This window comes from Sceloporus undulatus, chromosome 1 (genome assembly GCF_019175285.1).
Source record: "Sceloporus undulatus isolate JIND9_A2432 ecotype Alabama chromosome 1, SceUnd_v1.1, whole genome shotgun sequence".
Taxonomy (NCBI): domain Eukaryota; kingdom Metazoa; phylum Chordata; class Lepidosauria; order Squamata; family Phrynosomatidae; genus Sceloporus; species Sceloporus undulatus.
In genome coordinates this window covers 260,858,422-260,879,411 of record NC_056522.1, presented here as the reverse complement: position 1 = coordinate 260,879,411, position 20,990 = coordinate 260,858,422, and the positions used below count along the sequence as shown (strand labels likewise).

Genomic DNA, 20,990 nt, shown 5'->3' with positions numbered 1-20,990 from the left:
GAAGGTTTTGAGATCCTTCCTAAATTGGGCCAGGGTAGTGGACGAGCGGAGCTCAGTGGGCAGCGCGTTCCAAAGGGCTGGGGCAGCTATGGAGAACGTTCTCCGAGTCGTGGAGACTAACCTGGCCCCAGGCACCTTCAGTAGCTGCTGCCCAGACGGTCTGAGGGTGCGAGGCGGATTGTACGGGGAGAGGCGGTCCTTTAGGTATCCTGGGCCCAAGCCATTTAGGGCTTTATAGGTAATTACCAACGCCTTATATTGGGCTCGGAAGCGAATGGGCAGCCAATGGAGATCTTTTAAAACCGGTGTTATATGGCTGGTCCTGGGAGCACCAGTGACCAGCCGGGCTGCCATGTTCTGCACCAATTGTAGCTTCCGAGTTTGGTATAAGGGTTGCCCCATGTAGAGTACATTGCAGAAATCCAGTCTCGAAGTTACCAGAGCATGTACAACAGTTTCTAGGTCCCTCTGGGCCAGGTATCGGCGCAGCTGGCGAATCAGCCGAAGCTGATGACAGGTGCTCTTGACCGTCGCATTCACCTGAGCAGTCAGGTGAAGCGACGAGTCAAGAAGCACGCCCAAACTGCGCACGGAGTCCTTCACAGGGAGCGTGACCCCGTTCAGGACAGGTGGAACCACCGCCATTCCTGGACCAGGAGAACCTATCACTAGTACCTCCGTTTTCTCTGGATTCAATTTGAGTCGGTTTTCCCTCATCCAGCCCATTACTGACTCTAGACAGGCCATGAGAGGAGAGACACCATCCCCAGTCACTGCATCAGTCGGAGACATAGAGAAAATAATTTGGGTGTCATCAGCGTACTGATAACCCCGCGCCCCATGTCTCCGGATGATCTCTCCCAGCGGTTTCATGTAAATGTTAAATAGCATTATGGAATTCATCTAATGGTTTTGAGTCTTGTATGTATGTAGGATCATACGTAAGGCAGGATTAGACTTGGAGGATGGAGGCATGAAAATTGGAGGAAGGAACACCAAAAAATTAAGATACACAGATATGCAGATATACTACTAGTAGAACAGAACAAAGATTTAGAATAATTGCAAAAAAAAAGTCAAGGAAAAAGTGCTAAGGCAGGTTTACAGCTGAACATTAAGAAAACAAAAATAATGCCCACAAATTATTTACATAACTTTAAAGTAGATGAGGAAGACATTGAAATTGTTTAAGATTTTCTGTATCTTGGCTCAGTCATTAATCAGAATGGGGACTGCAGTCAAGAAATCAGAAGACTAAGACTTGGTAGGGCAGCTATGAAAAACTAGAAAAAATCCTGAAGTATCAAGATATGTAATTAAATACCAAAGTCAGAATTGTCCATTCCATTGTATTTTGACTTTCTGTGTATGATTGTGAAAGCTGGACAGTGGTGAAAACTGACAGGAAGAAAATAAATTCATTTGAGATGTTGTGCTGGAGAAGAATTCTATGGATACTGTGAACTGCTAAAAAGACAAATAAATGGGTCCTAGATCAAATCAAGTCGGACCACTCCCTAGAAGCCATGATGCTTAAACTGGGACTGTCATACTGTGGAGATATCATGAGAAGACATGACTCATCAGAAAAGACAACAGTATTTGGTAAGGTAAAAGGCTGTAGGAAAAGTGGAAGACCAAAAATACAAATGGATGACTCAGTCAAGGAAGCCATGATCCTGAGTCTGCAAGACCTGAGTTGATGACATGGTGACATGAAGGACTCTCATTCATAGGGTCACCATAAGCCAAAATTGACTTGATGACAGTTAACAACAATAATGGGAGCAGTTTGCAAGGATATTGGTTCTGCTCATGAGAGTAAGGGAGGATTCTTCTAGAACTCTTCTAGAACATGGATTCTTCTAGAACTCTTCTAGCCCGAAAACCCCACAAAAAACTAAGGGAAGATTGTTTTGTCAGATAATGATACAGCAAGGTTGCTGAAGTTAAATGGCCCTGGTTCTGGTGAGTTCCTAGATTTGAAACCACTGGGCAACCATGAGTGTTCTATCTTGATACAATCAAGGCAAGGTGTACATCATGGATGGTGAACTTTTGGCCTTCTAGATGTTTTCAGCAACACCTGTAATTCCTTATATTATGAACTGAAGTCTAAAACACCAGCATTGCCAGAGTTCCTACCATGATATATAAGCTAGCATGTTTGCAGTATCCTTGCCTTGCCTATAGTGTTTAACTTTTTAAACTTTGCTCCTTGTTTTTATATTTTGATTTTTTTCTACTAATACTGTGTTACTATTATTATAGACTTTTAAGAAGTCTTAGTGGTTTTATGGTTTGCAAATCACTGTGGAGTGAACCCCTGAAAGGCAACCAATAAATACAAATCATCATATGCCTTTTGAGCCAAAACATTTTTATAATCTGCCCTAACACTGTCTTGCTACATGTCCAAGAATGTGGCATTGCTCAATATGATGCCCTTCCAGAATGGACAATTATGAAGGGAGTGTTTGGGTGGAAATTGTAGTCTAAGGAACAGGTAGGTATTTCTGTGCATCTGACTGTGACCATGTAGTCCTCTATCTTTGCACTTTTATTGAATAGGATTAATAGCAGAATAGCAAAGCAATCATGTGAACTTTTCTGCCATCCCTGATTTAGCAAAGAGATTTGCGCAGCCAACACCACAATCATGTGTCCACTTTGTGACCAGAAGTGCCCGTTTTGGCCACTGTCAGACACTTGTATGTATGCCAAGGTAAGAATAACTGCACAAAATTTATATTTACTTTCCCCTTGTCATATCTTTATAAATGCAACTTGGAATTGCCACAGAAACAAAATGCTTAGTTTTCCGTGGATTTTCGCCTGCATCTGTGGCTGTTACCATCTTCAGAGGGTAACATGCCTCTGAACATGCTAACCACAGATTCAGGTGAAACATCAGGAATAAATTCTTCTTTAACACAGCCACATATCCTGTAAAACTGACAGAAAACTATCGACACCGGCTGTGAAAGCCTTCGACTTCACATTAAACAAAATGCTTACTGTTGATTATGGTTCCTCTGTGAAGATTTAAGAGTCCCTCTCAGCCTAGCCAAAGACATGAGTAGTATTCTGCCATTTACCACTAGAGAGTTTGTCTGTTCTTGGCCCCCTCCTTCCATCCTTTTCTATTCATCCCATCATTTCCTAATTTTGTCAGGAAACAAATTTTCAGTGTCATACATCATGCACAGCACATTCAGAGACTTTTTCCTTTTCTCTCTTGTATTTCCCCCTCTCTTTTTCTTTTCTTCTTTCTTTGGCTACCAGGAGTCTCCTGCAACCACAACTCTTACTCTTTTTTCCTTCATTCAGGTTACCCATTTGCTTGACAATGAAGGGACAGTTCTCTTTGCAATCTTCATGGCTGTCTGGGGTAAGCTTCAGCATGGGTTGATCTACTCTGGGTTTGATGAGAAATGATTTCTTCTCGTGTTTTAACTACTCATAGTCAGAACAGCCACACTTTCCTCCAAGGAAACATTATGCATATTTTATTCATAATATGAAAGATTTGGTGTGAAATGTTGTAAGTTATGTTTTTAAGTACAGAAATCTAGACCACCAGTTCTATAGCAGAAAATGATGAGTATGTATGAATCATTAAAATAAGTATGTATGTATTTTGACTTGGGAACTAAATCTAATTACTAGTCCCAGCTAGAATGAAGCCATTGAATCAACTGCTGAATAGTAAGTCAATGTTTCTATAAATCCTATTGTGTTAATGGGTCTACTCTGGTTGTAGCTAGCAGTTTGATTTAGACCTTAAGAGATAAATCATAAGGTTTATAGTTGTTATATAACCCCATCTTGGCTTCTCTGTGTGAAGGCTGTTTAGTGACTTCTAGTAAGTGAATGTGACAGCTCATTAGTCCATGCAATTACCACAGTTGGCTGAGGTCAGTTCAATTCTTGGATTACAAATGTATAGGGGTATCATTATACCCTTGACACTTCTGCAAATTTTAAGTTTTAGTAAGTTTTAAAAGTGACAGTTACTGCTTTGTTCTATGTTGGAGCTGGATCAAGACCAGAAAGTGAGATATAATAGGAAGATAACTTGATAAATGGAATACAACATTCAGCACAAATCTGACTAATGGTAATTGTGTTTGTTTGTTTGTTTATTAGTATTTCAGAATGAAATACCTGTGTAAGTAAGCAGTAAAGTGAAACTCTAGAAAACACAGTAGTGCTAGTTGCTACTATTCCTCAGACATTGCTATCAGTCCTTCTAGGATTAGATTCAAAACAGCTCATAAGGTTTTTTCACAATGGTATTTTTTTCTGTCTGAAAAACAGGTTTCTGACCACAAGAACTGTGATGCTTTCACATTTCACCTTTAACATCAACAGCATGGTGTTGGTTCTTGCTTTTGTCTTTCCACAGCACAGCCCTTGTCTCCATCTTCCACACCTTTTCATGATCCTCATTTGTGTATTGATGTAGCCAGGGAAATCCTGCGTTACACACTGTTGACATCCAGCCTTGTTCTTTGTTTCAAATTTAAAAAACCCAGAAAAGTGGAATTGTAACATTACAGATTTTTCTTTCTCTTCTTGGAACTATCCACCATTTAACACATGAAACTGAGTGGATCTTCAACTTTTTTTTAACTGTGGTAAATATATAAGTGGACATTTTTTTTAGTACTCTCCCATTGTTAATGCTACATATGGGAAAAGCCCACATCTCAAAAGCTGCATATGCTTCATATACTCAGATTTTCTTTCACTTGGAATGACTGATTTCCTTACAAATGATCTGTACTGTGCATCATCTTAGAACCTAAATGTTCTCTGTTTGCTGCACACTACAAAGTGGACTGACTTGAAAAGTTCTGCAGAGTAGTTGGGGCAGTGGCTGGGGGATTCCTACAAGAATATACAGGGTGATGTTCTGCTTTCATATACAATATTATAATCATGTTTTTTTCTCTAAACGTACAGCCACTGTGTTCCTAGAGCTGTGGAAAAGACAGAGAGCTAAAGTAGTCAGTTGCTGGAAACTATATTGGTGGGATGAAGAAGAGGTGAGCTTTACTCTCATCTGTTGCCATCTTTGTTTTGTTGACCAGTTTACCAGTATTACATCTGGCCTAAATAAACAGGTATCACTGCTGTCTCTGGTTGTGAAGAAAACCTTGCCCTTGGCAGCATTAGAATATGTCAGGTGTGCTAGTGCTGCTGTCCTGCTTGATGTGGCAGAAATAGTAGGGCAGGGCAGGGCAGGGAAACTTTCAGTCCATGGGATTTGGGAAGGGGTACTGTCCAAGGAAGAGGAAATGGGAGAGTGATTGAGTTGAGCACTCAAGACTGTGGCTCAACTGCTTTGCTCCTCTCTTCCCTTCCCTGTGCAGGAAAGACAAGAGAGGTGTAAATCTAAAATCCAGTTGCCAGTTCAGATGCTGTCTCAGTTCAAGGCTTATAGTTGCGTGACTCCTGAAGTACCATCTGAGTGTGCTTTGCTCCTCCTACACCTTCAACACCTTGAGCGAGGGCAAGTATAGAGAAGCCAACTGTGGGTTTTCTTGCAGGGAATATAGCATGATACCTGTCCAGGGGAGTCACAAGGGCGGGGGGTGCAGTGGGCTTTGACCACACCAGGTGACATGCCAGAGCGGTGTGTTCACCTGGTGGGACAGTACACGCAGTGGGATTGAGGCTGCTGCTGGCTGAGCAAGAAAGGCATTGGCGCCCTTTCTCGCTCACCCAGCACCCACATCAGACCCTAAATGGGCCATTTGAAGTTGTAGCACTGCTTCCTAGCAGTGGTCTTTCCAGATGGTGGTCAAATTCTTGGGAGGGGGAGGGCAGGCAAATGAAACAGCAGAAGGGAGGGGCAGTCCATGCCCCCTTCAGCCAATTCCAGGCACCTGCACTAGGTGACACCAACCACAGTGACATCACTGTGCTTGCCAAAGCACTGACAGCGGGAGTGCTCCTCCAAATAGCAGAAACACAGGTATCAAACTTGGGAACAGACCTCTGCCTGTGGAATTGGAGAGGCAGTGCCCATCAAAGCACTGGCCAAGAAAAAGCAAAAACCTAGTGTAGGAGATGAGAGCTCCTTATGTTCATATGACTTGAAGGCCTGGGGTAGCACATGTCTGGTTTGCAGGTGAGAATCATTATTTAGTGTTTCTGTTCACTGGAAATTGCTGGCAAAAATCATTGACTTTTGTATCATGTATACTTTGAGAGTATATTATGATGGAAAAGATGTCCCAGTAGGTTTTGAGGATGAAATATCAGAATGGAAAGGTAAGTTTGGACCTATGAATGTTCCAGTAGTGGGTTTTGTCAGTAAGGCTGAGCTAAAATGCTGCCACACTCAGTGTCACTACCCTAAATGTAGAATGTGAAATTGAGACTCAGGGGATTTCAGCCATTTTGAAGGGAGAGTGCAAACATGACAAACTTATTATAAATAGCAATCATATGTAGGTTTTGTGGGTTTTTTCATGCTATGAAGCCATGTTCTAGAAGAGTTTATTCCTGATGTTTCACCAGCAGCTGTGGCTGGCATCTTCAGAGAATGCTGGCATGGAAGAGGGTGTATATATAATGTTGGTTGAGAGGAAGTGATTTACATGTTAATTTGTGTATTGTTCTGCTGATGAATGGCAAGACCTCAGGGGTCTATTGAATTAATGATCAATTGTCTGCTGGGAATAACCCCCTCAACCTGGGTGGTTTTCATTTGCATTTGCTGGGTCTTATTTTTGGTTTTTTTCCAAAAGTGGTAGCCAAACTTGATTTACTGTTGAAATTGTCCAAGTATTTGTGGATTTCAATGGCTTCCCTGTGCATTCTGACCTGATAGTTGCTGGCATGGCCCAGAATTTCAGTGTTTTCAAACAGCATTTTATGCCCAGGATGGTTTAAAATGTGTTCTGCTACTGCTGATTTTTCTGGCTGACCCAATCTGCAGTGTCTCTTGTGTTCCTTGATTCATGTTTGGACCAAAATCAAGACCCAGCAAATGCAAATGAAAACCACTCAGCTGATGCAAGCAAGGATGGAAATAACCCTGCAGAAAATGGAGATGCCAAAACAGATCAGGCACAGAAAGCTGAAGGTGCTGGGGATGCCAAGTGAATTGTGTGAATTTTTGATAACTGTGTACTTCTGGTGACTGTACAATTTGAAATACTATTTTTTATCAAGTTTCATAACACTGCAGAATTTTGTTTTACCTTTTTTTTTAAAAGCTATGTTGTTAGCACACAGAAATTCATTGTTGTGTTTTAGGAGGAGGAGAGGGGACAAATGTAGTTGACTCTGTTACTTAGAACCTGAACTTTTGAAGTCCCTTCATTTTTGCAAGAGGGGATATTCATGGACATGAGAACAGAAGATTCCTTGATGATTGTTTGTTTGTATTGATTTCTTAAATGGTTAAACATTTAAATTTCCCAGATGCCTGTGTCTTGAGGAGGAGGTAAATTGTAAAATTCTGCTTACCATGTTCATCCTTTTCATATGGTCATTTACATTGTATTTATCACTCCTCTGAGAATGGCATAGGGGTCCTTACTTGCTCTCTTAAATCAAGCTGTACTTATAGTGTCAGGCAATTCACCTCTGGTGTCAAATACTGAGGAAAGGAGGATGGTTCACAGATGAGCCACATTTCTTTTTTATAGAGTGTGAATCTTCAGATTAAGAATTCTGCAGTTTTATTCTTCTCTAAAAGTCAGGGTAGGCTTGTGAAAAGTTGTTAAACAACATACTAAATGCGAAAGTGTCCACCCTCACTCTAAACTTTCCCTGTTCCAAGTATGAAATCAAGATTCTTCACTGTGTTTGATATAGTAACTTTACATTTTAGTAGTCCAAGAAGAAGGGGAGTTGGAACTTGTAAAACATTGCAGATTGTAGCCCATGTCCTGCCTGAATACCATTGACTGATGGTTTTATAAAAAGTACCTTTAATAAAACTGGATATTGTTTGGCTTAGACTGTAAAAAAAAAGAAAAAAAGAAAACCAACCAAGGTGAGGGGGACAATGGATCATTAATTAAATAGACACCCTGAGGCCTTGCCATTCAGCAACGGAACAATACACAGATTAACATGTAAATCACTTCCTCTCAACGAACAGTATATATACCCCACCCTCTTCCATGCCAGCATTCTCAGAAGATGCCAGCCACAGCTGCTGGCAAAATTTCAGGAATAAACTCTTCTAGAACACGGCCTCATGGACCAAAAAACTCACAAAAAGCCTTCAACTTCACAGCAATCATATGCTTCATTATTCTAGGCAATTTTAGGGCTGGAATAAGAGTGGAAAGCATAAACCTTACACCAGCTCAAGCTTCATTCATCATCACTTAGTTAAATCTCATTGGCTATAAGGTGATGAAGTCATTAAGACTAATTGGACTGAGGGCAATGAAGTCAAGTTGGAATGAGTGCAATTGTCACCAGTGTTGCCAATCACCCTCATCAAACTCCCGAATGCCAAATCCCAGAATTGCCCCAAAATCCTGGGATGGGGTGGGACTTCTAGTCAGGGGGCGTGGCTTCTGGGTCAGGGGCATAGCTTCCAGGATGGGAGGTATGTTGGCCATTTTTTGGTGGCGGGAAATTTTCAGGAAGGTATTTTGGCCCAGTTTCCCCTGAAAAGGCTTATATTACCCTTAATACTTGGGCAGAAGCCTTGAATTCCCAGATTCTTCCCAGAAATTTGGCCAATTCCGGAAATGACACGGAAAGGTTCCAAAAATCCCAATTTCTGGGGGAAATCCCAGAAATTGGCAACACTAATTGTCACTGTCTAGTGCAGTGGTTCCCAAACTTTGGTCTTCAAGATGTTTTAGATTTCAGTTCCCAGAATTCCTGACTCTTGGCCAAACTGATGAGGGCTTCTTGGAGTTGAAGTCCAAAATACCTGGAGGACCAAAGTTTGGGAATCACTGATCTAGTGGCTTATTTGTTTATTTTTAAACATCATCCATACTCAGCCTTTGTGGGGCCTGTGAGTGTTGCCACTGCTAGAACCACAGAAAAGCTAGTTCTGGAAAGTTCAGACAAGAGAAATGGTGTTCATGAAACCTTTTCACTTGTAAAGGGAAAAAGAGGTGAACCTTTCTCTTGGCTACACACATTAGTGAAAAGCATAATAACGATCTCTTAATGTGGCTGTATTGTCTCTTTCTAGGAGGAGCTGGCCATGGAACTAATTCATAACCCAGAGCACACGCTCCAACAGTACCAGCATTCCTACATCCGTAGCACCATTGTGCTCATCTTAGTTATGCTAATGGTATGTGGTTATCTTTTTTGTAAAGCATTTCTGGCCAAAGTTTTAAACATTCATGGACTGATGGTACAGTTCTAAGCCTTAAAGAAAGATCGAAAGATGCTTACAAGAAAGCAGGTCACAGATTTTCTTGGATATTTTGGTTGTTATATCTCTGTAAAATAGCTTGTTGGGGATGTGGTGGCTTAGTGATTAAGATGTCAGTTCTGATAACTGGAAGATCAGAAGACTGGCAGTTCAAGGCCCGAGTGCTGCAGGATGGGGTGAGCTCCTGTCACTAGTCCCAGCTTGTGCCAATCTAGCGATTCGAAAGCATGCAAATGCAAGTAAATAGATAGATACCACTTCAGTGGGAAGGTAACAGCATTTCATGCAAACATGTAGGCCACATGACCATTGAAGTAGTTCTTAGACAACTCTGGGTCTTCAGCTTAGTAACGGAGATGATCACCCCTCCACATACACACACACACAGTTGGGTACAACTAGGCATTCATGTCAAGGGACTACCTTTACCTTTTTTTAAAAAAATAACTTGGTTGGGTGAGAATCAAATTTGTTCTTTCCCTGTTTACTACAACACCTGGCAATTATGTGTGTCAGCAGACTAGAAATTGTAGGTGGTTAGAAGAATAATCAACAGTGTCATTTTCAGCAGTGTAGTGCCTAAAAGTTTGGTTTGCTGCTGTGATTGTGGTATCTTCAAGCAAACTGTCATATCTTTGGACACAACCCCTATTAGGTACATAGATAGGTGTTTACCTTCCATCTCACACAAGAAACCTTCTGTTTGTTTTACATGCACATCTGTGTTATGTGCTTATACCTCCATGTAACACCCTATCATCTATTGTTTGATAAGGGGTAATAGTGCTAAGAATGGTATTAGAAATCCACATCATCAAACTACATCGTCAAACTACATCAAAAGGGACTGACCTTGATAGCCTGTAGTATCCACGAATCTGCAACTCCCAAGCACAGAACAAAGTCAGGGACAATTCCCAGCTCCACTTATGTAGCTTAGGAAAAGGTAGATGGGAAAACCAATACGGTAATTGGGCTGCCAATCCAAGGTGTTCAACAGCATTTTGAAAGCCCAGCATGAAAACAAGCCCAAGATCTCCAGGTTGGAGCTGGGCAAAGGGACAAAAATCATTTGCACACTTGAACTCAGCTACAGATGGCTGAAGTGAGAGATGTTACTTTTTTGGATTGCAGTTCTCAGAATCTCCCCCTGTCTGGGGGCTGTGGTGGCTGGGGGATTCTGTGAGGTGAAATCCAAATTCTGCCTGGACCATGCTTCAATGATTTATGTTTCCAAAATGCTGGAAACAGTAGCAGTGCAGAAACAGTTTTTCTGGCTTGGAGAAGAGTGAATAATCTAATAATATATAGCATTGTTCTTTCAGTGGGTGCAGAATATCTTGGGGATGCAGCACAGAAATATGCAGCCCTAGGTTTTCTAAACTTACCTGGCAGGGGAGATAGTATGATCATGGAAATCATACATTTTCATAGGGTGTATCTAGTGTGCATCTTCTCAGCTAGGAAGTTACAGTCTTACCACCCATTCTGTTTCCTGCATTGTTTCTTTATTTTATCAACATATTATTGTTTTTTAGATTTTCATAATGATTGGTATTGCCCATGCACTGGTCATCTATCGGGTTATGGTAACAGTCATCTTTACTCAGTCTGGTTCAGAATACTTTAGAGAGAGAGCCACCACCATAGCAGTAATGACGGGGGCTGTGTTGCACTACTTGACCATCATCATTATGACGAAGGTATGCAGATGTGTGTAGATATTTTCCAGCTGTTTGTCTTGCAGTTCTTCTCCATTACATATATCTTATTTTTGTTTTCCTTTTTGTTTTCCTTTTTTGTATTGCAGGTGAACAGGCATGTAGCACTGTTTCTCTGTGAGCTAGGTAAGAAAAACCTGATGATGTGTACACAAAGGCATTGATGTGAAATATATTTGGACTGCATAGCTATAAAGCATATGTGGCATATATGTGGCTTTCCATTCCTTGATCTAGGCCACACTTGTTTGTTTGTCCTGGACATACATGTAGATAGTCCATCGCATTTTTCTAATTTGGTGTCTGGGAAAGCTGGAACAGTTAATCTCTAACTTTGGACAGGAAAGGTACTGCAGAACAATAAATCCTACATCCTTTAAGCATCTGATGAGTCTGCATTATTGCTTTGAAGAACTCCAGACCTCTAAACAAATCACAGTCAACAGTCAGAGCTAATGTTATCAAATGCACAGGTGTGATGGGAATAATATTTCAGCAACTCCTTGAAGTCCACAAGTTCCCCATTCCTACTTTGGGTGTAAATTAAGATTTAAAAATTACCCAAGATATCCCAAAATGGGTTTTGGACATGGAGCAATGGAGTCAAACTACAGGAAAACAGATTCCACCTAAACATTGGGAAGAACTTCCTGACAGTAAGAGCTATTTGACAGTGGAACACACTCCCTCAGAGAATGGTAGTCTCTTTGGAAGTTTTAAACAGAGGCTGGATGGCCATCTTGCAATGTGTATTCCTGCATGGCAAGTCTCTTCCAACTCTATGATTTTATAATTCTAGGCTTGTTTAGAAAAATAATGCTTACAATTAACACTGCTATCTTGTGTTTCGATTTCCAGAGAAGCCAAGGACATTCAGTGAACGTGAGAAGAGCTTCACATTCAGATTCTTCACCTTCCAGTTCCTTACTCACTTCTCATCTCTGATCTACCTTGCTTTCTTCCTAGGAAGGTAAACAGCAAGTAGCAAAGGAGGACATGTTCGGTGTGTTTCATGGAAGGGGTTGTTAAACTGTAATTGGGAGATGTGGGTTTCAATTTAGTTTCAACCACTATCTTTTTCAGATTTAACCTGTGAAATTGAAATAGTGATGGCCTTCTTGTGATGGTTGGTGTGGGGCAGAGAGATGTACGATCTAGAGAAATCTGCTATTAAAAAGAGGCTGTGTGAATCATCAATGTTACTGTGGGGAGGGAGAATTATTACTATGGAGTTGCTTACAATAGTGCACCTTTGATAACACTGAAGCTCTTGTATCTAGAATGCATGGGGTGAGTCTTCTGACCCTCTTTCTGTGTGTATTGTTTTACCATTATGCTTGTCAGTTTGATTTTTTAAAAAATTCTGGCTGAGGTGCCCTTTTTAGTTCTACTGCATCACTTTGCTCACTGTGGTTTCCAAACTGTATGATTATCAAAACTAGATAGCTGTAGGAATTGATGATATCTCAATGGTATTTTCCTCCATAGGATTAATGGTCGTCCAGGAGCCTATGTTCGTATTGGTGGCAAGTGGAGATTGGAAGAAGTAAGTTACTTTGTTCCAATGATTCCTCCCTGCCTGCTTTCCTGGTCTTCTGTTCAACAATATAATTTCTCTGCTTCTTGTTCATCTTCCTGGCACATCCTGTGAGCAATTCAGGTACCTGATGGAAGCTGGCCACCATTATGATTCTCAAAACTCACCATAACCTTAGATATGCATTCTGAAATCCCCATATAAAAGTAGCCCAAAAATGGCATGTGTGATTTTAACATACAAATGAGTAGATACACATCTTAGTTTACTTAGGTTCAGATTCCCAGTAAGCTATGTGGGTAACCTTAGACCAGTCACCATTTTTCAAAGCTTCCTTCTAGGGTTGTTCTGAGGATACAATAATGGGGAGAGGACCATGTGCGTAACAAAGCATCTTTTTCTTTCTTACTTTTTCAGTGCCACCCTAGTGGCTGCCTCTTGGATCTTTTTTTGCAGCTGGCCATAATCATGACGTTAAAGCAAACCCTGAGCAACTTTGTGGAGTACATGCTTCCGTAAGTCACCATAACCTACCATAAAAAATGTACCTTTCTGGTGAGGAACTGTGGATTTTTCAAGCTGGAGTGAAGTTATTGTATGGGAATGGCTTGTATACAGATAATCCTTTGATGGGAAATATTTGGTAAAGTTAGCTTCATTATTGATGATGATAAAGATTATTCCATTTGGGACTAGGAAGGACTTCTGTTTCTTGAGACCAGATTGGCTAACTTGAGGAATGTGGTTCAGTATTCCATTCTTCTGCAAGATGTGATATGGCTCATTAGCTTGAATCATCTTGGCCTATGGGTTTTGGTTGGACTGGATGGCCCTTGTGGTCTCTTCCAACTCTGCGATTCTATGATTCTATGGTTTTGCTCTTCCAGATGTTTTGCTCTTCATCTCTCAGATAGCACGGAGAGTGGCCAAGGATTTTGGGAGTTGAAGTCCAAAACAACTGGAGGACCAAATGTTGAGAGCCAGTGATAAGGAGCTCCTTGGTATAGGACACAGGTGGGCAACTCCTTGATTATTTATTTATTTATTGCCCTTTGCTTCTTCAGACTCTTATGAATTGCCTTTTTCCTGAGCTCCCCCCACCCCAGGGTGAATTTTCTGTCCTTGGAAACATGCATGTTTTTAAATTGGTTATAAGCCCTTCTAGAACTGTTTAAACATCAAATCATATCATTTAAAAAAAAATTCAGACATGGACTTCTGACCAATTTTTTTAGGAGCCAAAATGTAAATGATTCTCTCTTGCAGGTGGGAGCTGTGATGTAATGAACATCTAGTCTATTTCATTGATGTTATTGTGAACCATTTTGTACATAGAGTACACACACACACACACACATACCCATGAGCAACTTGGAAATTCATGAGGGTTGATGGTGGGCTCCACTCATGCCTAGACACTTTTTGTAAGAATTGGTGCCTACCTGCAGAGTATGGTTGGGAACGCTGTGGGCCTGTAGTCATTGGAATTCAGCTCCCATAATCTTTGGCTAGGGGCTAATGGCCACTGCAGTTCAGCAACATCAGGAGAGCCCCAAATTGCCTGCCCTTTTGATATGGCTTACATACAAGGCTTCAGTGTTTCACAACATTGTGGCAGTCCTTAATCAGGCCACCTCCATCACACTAGGTTATCATCATCGCTGCACGTATGCCTTTTATATAGAATTCGTTTTTTTAATAGTGCCACTTCCAAAATGAAATGCACTCAAAAGCTTGCTAGGAGCACCTTCAGTACCCCAAGGCTCCTCATCTGGCCCATTTCAAGTGTGAATCAAGCCTAGCAGGAACAACTTTCTTTGCAAAGGCATTCAAAAGGTATGGGTTGCTTTTTGAGAGATATCTATCCATTGTCCAGGAAAGAAGAACTGACTCCATGTTTTTCACCAAAGAACAGTAGTTGTCAAGGTCTTTGTGAAAAGGGGAGGCTGGCATGTACTGAAGCTGTTGTTGTCATCTTAAAAGCAAATATTCACAAATATCTCTCATAGCTCACAGACCCTGTGTTATAAAATTTCTCTTGTCTTACTAAATATTACATGTTTGTCCCTACAGATGGGTAAGCTATAAATTTCACTTGCTTTGTGGAAAGACCCAAGGCAATAGCCGGGTACATATGGAGGAGAGAGCCCAGGACCCATGCAGGGAGGAATGGCTGTGGAATTATAAGCTTAATGAAGTCAGCATCTTCAGTTTGTTCGATGAATATTTGGAGATGAGTAAGTGAAGCTGAGTGGCAAGGCTTGTGGAGAGGGTGAATTGTGAAGATCAACAGGGATACAATTTCAGATTCTCTCACTGGTATCCCAGTTACACTAGTACTAGTTTATGTCCAGTTACTGTATTTGATCAGTCAAGTCTAGATTATAGTTTTCAGTAAAACAAAAGTGGAATGACACAGCCATGGTTCTGCATCATTTCTTTTTGTTCTACTGTTATCTCTGGTCCAACAGGTTTTTAAAAGCTGTGATGAATGTGAATGTGAATGTGTGTGCCATATTTAATGATGCATCTGTGTAACTGTGTTCAACGTATTACTAAGCTAGCCATTGGCTTTTGCAGACTGCTGAAGATGACAGGAAGCCATAGCCCAACCCATCTGGAGGCTAATGGATTGGAGAAGGTGGTTCTAACCGATTGTAATATCACAAACCTTTCTCTTGTGTTGGGTTAACTCATTACTCAAATTTTTCAATTTTAAAACAACAAAAAGCCTTGGGTTACCTTAAGCACTAACACATTTTTATTGTCATAAGTGTTCATGAAATCCATTCAGGTACCTCTTCTTGTCTTCTGTTTTATTGTCAGATCAAGGGAAGCTTTATAATTATTGAGGATGAAGCATTCCTGGTAGGGACTTAAAGAAGGCTTTGTGATGGCCAATAATTTTGCTTCTGTTGGAGAAGGAGACTTCATTATTTTGCATTACATCATGCAGTTATTGGCCTGCAGTATATGTACATCTGACCTAGCAAATGTAGTAATTGCAGTAAATTTGTCTTTAGTTTTCTGCCTCATTCCAGTATATTCTTTTTTTAAATTTCCAGTGATTCAATACAGCTTTACTACTATTTTTGTGGCTGCTTTTCCTTTTGCTCCATTTTTGGCCTTCATCAACAATCTCATTGAAATTCGACTAGATGCCATCAAGATGGTGAGATTGCAGAGGCGGATGGTGCCCAGGAAAGCCAACGATATTGGTAAGATGAGGGTCAAGGAGAAAGGTTTCCATTTCATACCACTTAGGAAATACTGCAAGTTTATTCTGAGAAGATTATCAGTGGTTGTTATTATTATTAACTTTATTTTATCTCATACATTTCCTAAAATGGGGACTCAAGCCAGTTTATTCCATTCGTTTGGACATAATTGTTTATCCAGAAAAAGAGTTGAATGAAGAGGTTCTTCAGAAAGAAGGAAGCAATACAGTCACATAGAAAGTTGCCACAAACTGAACCAGACCTTTTGTCGATGTAGTCCAGTACTGTCCACTCTGACTGGCAATAACTGTCTAGGGTTTTAGCTAGATTCTCTTCTAGCCTTGCCTGGAGATCCCTGGTATTTCCTGGTTAGGTACTTAACGAGGCCTGTTATGTTTAGCTTCTACCACCTAACAATATTAGGTGGGCACCACAGTTCAAAAAAGATCTGGACAAGCTGGAGCATGTCCAGAGGAGAGTGACGAAAATGGTGAAGGGGCTGGAAACCATGCCTTATGAGGGGACGCTTAGAAAGCTGAGTATGTTTAGCCTGGAGAAGAGATGATTAAGAGGTGATATGATAGCCTTGTTTAAATATTTGAAGGGTTGTCATGTTGACGGTGGAGCAAGCTTGTTTTCTGCTGCACCAGAAAAAAGGACCTGGAGCAATGGACTAATACTACAGGAACCTCAACCTTAGGAGGAACTTCCTGACAGTGAGAGCTGGTCAAGAGTAGAACACACTCCCTTGGAGTGTGGTGGAGTCTCCTTCTTTGGAGGTCTTTAAACAAAGGCTGTATGGCCATCTGTCGGGGTGCTTTGATTGATCTGCATGATAGATTGGGGTTGGACTGGATGGCTCTTGTGGTCTATTCCAACTCTATAATTCTATGATTCTGTGATTTTATATGTGTTAAGTGTTGTACAGCAGCTTTCCCAGACACCCATATTTTCAAGATCCTAACCTTTTGCCTGGTCACCAAATACTGTAGCCATTCAAGTTCAGACTATGATTCCAAGAATCCTGAGCTAAAAACCCGAGCCCCCAGGCCTGGATTTGGATGTGTCTATTCAAGGTCTCAGCCTGGTCATAACTCAGTGCTACAAATACAGCAATCAAGATGTTGATTGAAGAATGAAAGCTGAGAGGATAAATAGTGTCCCCACTGCCATTGTTCTTTAGGCTCCAGGCAGGAGATAGGTCCTGTACTCTTCAGTACAACTTCTTTCTACCAGTATGCTAGAATCCTATTCTTTTCCACTCTAGCTGAAGATACTGTAGCCTGTAAAGTTCATTTTTATGTTTCACTTTTCACAAATGCATTGCATGTAGGACAGGTAATAAAAAATAGATAAAATAATGTTAGATTGTAAGGATCCGGTAAAGAAATTAATAAAAGTTGGAGGAAATTCCTTCAGCTCATGGTGGGAGAGGGAGGGATTTTTTACTGTCCTATTTGGGGGTGCTTTTGCAACAGGCTGCCCTTCCTCTCTGTCTTGAACTAACCAAGAAAATTTCTCTTTCTGGCTTTCTCACTTTTTACAGGAGTTTGGTTGCAGGTCCTAGAGGCGATTGGTATTTTGGCCGTCATTGGCAATGGCCTAGTGATTGCCATCACTTCAGATTTTATCCCCATGCAGGTGTATAAATACACATACAGCCCCTGTGTACAGAAGAACCACACTGGCACAGAGTGAGTTATCATCTGACAGCTAAAGATTACTATCAAGCATAGCCTACATTTTTAACTATAAATTCTCTCTTATATGTTAGTTATATAGGACTATATAAAAATATAGAATACGTTTCCATCTCAAGAGCTATTCCTTCACTATCACTAGGGTATCACTAGGGTAATTAACTGTTGCTTGTGGATCTCAAGCTTTCCCTGTTGAAGTGCTCTCTCTTTTCTTTCTGGGTCGTTTGACATTAAACAGTTATAGCATTATGATTCCATTTTATCTGCCATGGCTGGAATCCTGGGATTTGCTCGGGTACCTATCCAAACTACAATCTTGCAATTCTGTAGGATGCAACAATGGTGACTAAAGTGGAATTGTAGTGCTTTTATTATGTAGTGTAAAGTAGCCCCCTCTTTCTTGCTTTTTCTAGGGTGAAAGGAAATCTTCAGTCAAGTGTGTTGTCATGTATTATAGGGAAAGGGAAGAGAGTTCAAACACTGAGACTCACTGTTGATCAAAATTCAGGAAAGTATGATAAGTGAGGACAAGGAAAATTTCCCCAAAATAAATAAATAAATAAATAATACAATTTATTTAGATTTTCCTGCCTCTCCCAGGTGGATCGAGGCAGGATTACAACCCAACATTGACAAAAAGTTACAGCAATAAAAGAAATAGTGTCCAACAATTAAAACAATTAAAAACAGTACAATCAAACAACAATAAGATAAAATATTCCAGTCCTGGATAAAAGAGTGGAGCAATGTCTTTTACAGAAGACTGGATGGATAGGCTTGCTGGAAGAGATCTGTCTTAACTGCCCTCTTGAAAGCCTGCAAGGAGGTAATAAGATGGATCTCTTCTGGGAGGCTGTTCCATAATTTAGGAGCTGCTGATGTAAAAGTTCTTTGAGAGGTTGAAACTAGTCTAGTTGGATGTACTTCCAACAAATCTTTCCTGGATGTCCTGAGAGTGCGGGGTGGATTATATAGGGAGAGGCATTCCCTTAAGTAACTCGGGCCTGAGCCATGTAGGGCTTGAAAGGTGATAACCAACACCTTGTATTGTGCCTGGAAGCTGATAGGTAGCCAATGAAGATCTTTCAAAATTGATGTTATGTGGTCAAATCTGGAAGAGCCAGTGACCAATCTGGCTGCCACATTTTGAACTAGCTGAAGCTTCCAAACTTGGTACAAGGGTAGCCCCATGTAGAGTGCATTACAGAAATCAAGACGAGAGATTACCAGAGCATGTACCACTGTTTCAAGGTCCTTTTGGTCCAGGTAGGGGGAAAGTGTTATGTACAGTGTGCCCTTCTTTTATGCAGGGGATCTGTTCCGGACCCCCCCCCCCCCGGCATAAAATAAATTTCGTGTATGCTTGAGCCCCATTACAAGTAATGGGGCTTGTGCTCATGGTGGCGTGGCGGCACTTCTTCCGGCACTGCTTTCATCCTCTGCTGAAAGCAGCCGCGGGTGCACTGTATTTAAAGCTGAGCGCATAAGAAAAAACTGATACTTGCCTGAATCCTTCTTACACAAGTATCTAATATTGCTCAATTATTACCTGCCATCATTGGCTCAAATGACACGAGTGTATTGTGGCCAAAGAAATATTGCAGTAACATGAATACACAGCTTATCAGAACATCCAAGAATCCAGTGTTTCCAAAGTACTTTGGAATTTAATGGAGATATATACCAAACCTTTACTTCTTTCTTTTATTTAACATTGAAATCAGGAAATATTATTCCAATAAGCACAGGAGAAGGTTTGATGGTTTCCTATATAACTTGAAATCTGAAATGCTGGAAGTTAACCATGAATTACTAAAACAAAACAAAAACCAAACCCAAAAGGTACTATACTGTATGGAGTTTTTAGTGTAGCACTGAGAATAAAAAGAGCCATCACATTAACAATGGCAAATCTAACCCAATTGTACACAAATAAGTTCGATCATAAGCTGAAAGCAGATGACAAGTGTTCAGTTTCATTCAGCAGATTGCCGAAAACCGTGTTGTGCTTTTCTTGTTAGCATCTTATAGCCTGCATAATTGGACTGGAATCTACTATACCCCAAATGATTGTAAACATTTTTGTTACATGTAGCTGTTTGACAGGTTACATCAACTACAGTCTTTCAGTCTTCAATGTCCATGACTTTGAGAACCACAAGGATCTGGCAGAACTGAAGGACTCCATGGGGAACAATATAACATACTGCAGGTATTGACAAAGGCTTAAAGCTGTTTCCAGACCTTCAGCTGCAGCCTGGGAACTCCACAGCTGAATCTATTAAGCATTATATTGATCTCAGTCTTACTCAATTCAGTAGAGCTTGTGTTAACACTACAGTGGTGGAGTTATGTGTGTGTTTAAAAGAAAATAGGAATGAAGAACTTGCTCATCCTAGCACACCTTCCTTCAACAACCTAATGAAGGGGAACTCGAGGTAATAGAGGTTTACCCTGGAAATGCCACCCTAAGGTGGGGTGACACCACTGCTCCTCAGACATCTACCTTTGTGCAGAAATAGGCTGTGGTGTTCACCTGTGTCCCTTTAAAATACTGAGGAGATGGTGTGAGTGGGATGAGGGCTTAGTGGGAGGAGAAACGAGAGGTCTCAGTTTTTAATTTTTAAGACATGTAGATAAGTGTTGTTAGGAACAAACAATGTTTAGAGTCACAGTTGAGTGCTCTGGTTGCAACGAGGGTTGCAAGGAAGTCCCTTGTTATTTGCAAACAGTATTTCTTGTAATCTGATAGAGGAGAGTTCCACACCAGCAGGATTATTTGATTCTAGCTAGTCCCTTGAAATGCAGCTCTACTCCCACCCCATCCTTCTCCATTTTCCCTACATCAGACACACTACGATATCCTCTATTTCCAATTGCATCCTCAAGACCTGACCACCCATAGATCTCCTCAAGAGTAATCCTTCTGACACTCTTTATAGAATGAAATTGAACATTGACCAAAAACAGTGAGAGAATTTGTGCTGGTCTATAGAGATTTTTCTTCTTCAGTGAGAGAAATTTCTGGGGAAGGGGAAAGCATATCTCCTCTCAAAAAAGGAATGCAAATATAGTTTTAAGGGCTTTTATTGGCCTGGTAATAGAAGCAACACTGCATTCTCTGAAGATGCCAGCCACAGATGCTGGTGAAATGTCAGGAAGAAACTCTTCTAGAATATGGCCACATAGCCCGAAAAACCCACAAAAAACTATAGAAGCAACACTGTCTGAATTATTAATCTAGTAAATAGAATAGTACTTCCTTGGGTATCAACTGATGATTATACTGTATTGATTAGTTCCTTCCTAATTAATTCTAAAGTAATTGTTTTCTTTTTGACTTTCTTGTTTAAAAAAATATTCAGAGTGGCTTACAGGTTAAGATTTTTAAAAAGCTTTCAAAAACAAAAACTCTACAAGCAAACAATATATAACTGT

At 40.7% G+C, this 20,990-nt stretch overlaps 1 protein-coding gene across 3 annotated transcripts in view; it reads left to right on the top strand.

The window, feature by feature from the left end:
* ANO9 (anoctamin 9) overlaps positions 1–20,990 on the top strand; it is a 76,602-nt gene that overhangs the window by 46,654 nt on the left and 8,958 nt on the right. For 2 of the 3 annotated variants that reach the window (XM_042465603.1, XM_042465613.1), the window contains exons 9-21: positions 2,629–2,725; positions 3,331–3,391; positions 4,969–5,051; positions 9,188–9,292; positions 10,915–11,079; positions 11,187–11,223; positions 11,956–12,067; positions 12,586–12,643; positions 13,052–13,149; positions 14,708–14,871; positions 15,700–15,852; positions 17,399–17,546; positions 19,648–19,764. In XM_042465603.1, the coding sequence (XP_042321537.1) occupies positions 2,629–2,725; positions 3,331–3,391; positions 4,969–5,051; positions 9,188–9,292; positions 10,915–11,079; positions 11,187–11,223; positions 11,956–12,067; positions 12,586–12,643; positions 13,052–13,149; positions 14,708–14,871; positions 15,700–15,852; positions 17,399–17,546; positions 19,648–19,764 (1,398 nt within the window). The remainder of the gene's footprint in view (positions 1–2,628; positions 2,726–3,330; positions 3,392–4,968; positions 5,052–9,187; positions 9,293–10,914; positions 11,080–11,186; positions 11,224–11,955; positions 12,068–12,585; positions 12,644–13,051; positions 13,150–14,707; positions 14,872–15,699; positions 15,853–17,398; positions 17,547–19,647; positions 19,765–20,990) is intronic. The other variant, XM_042465620.1, reaches the window with a different exon arrangement.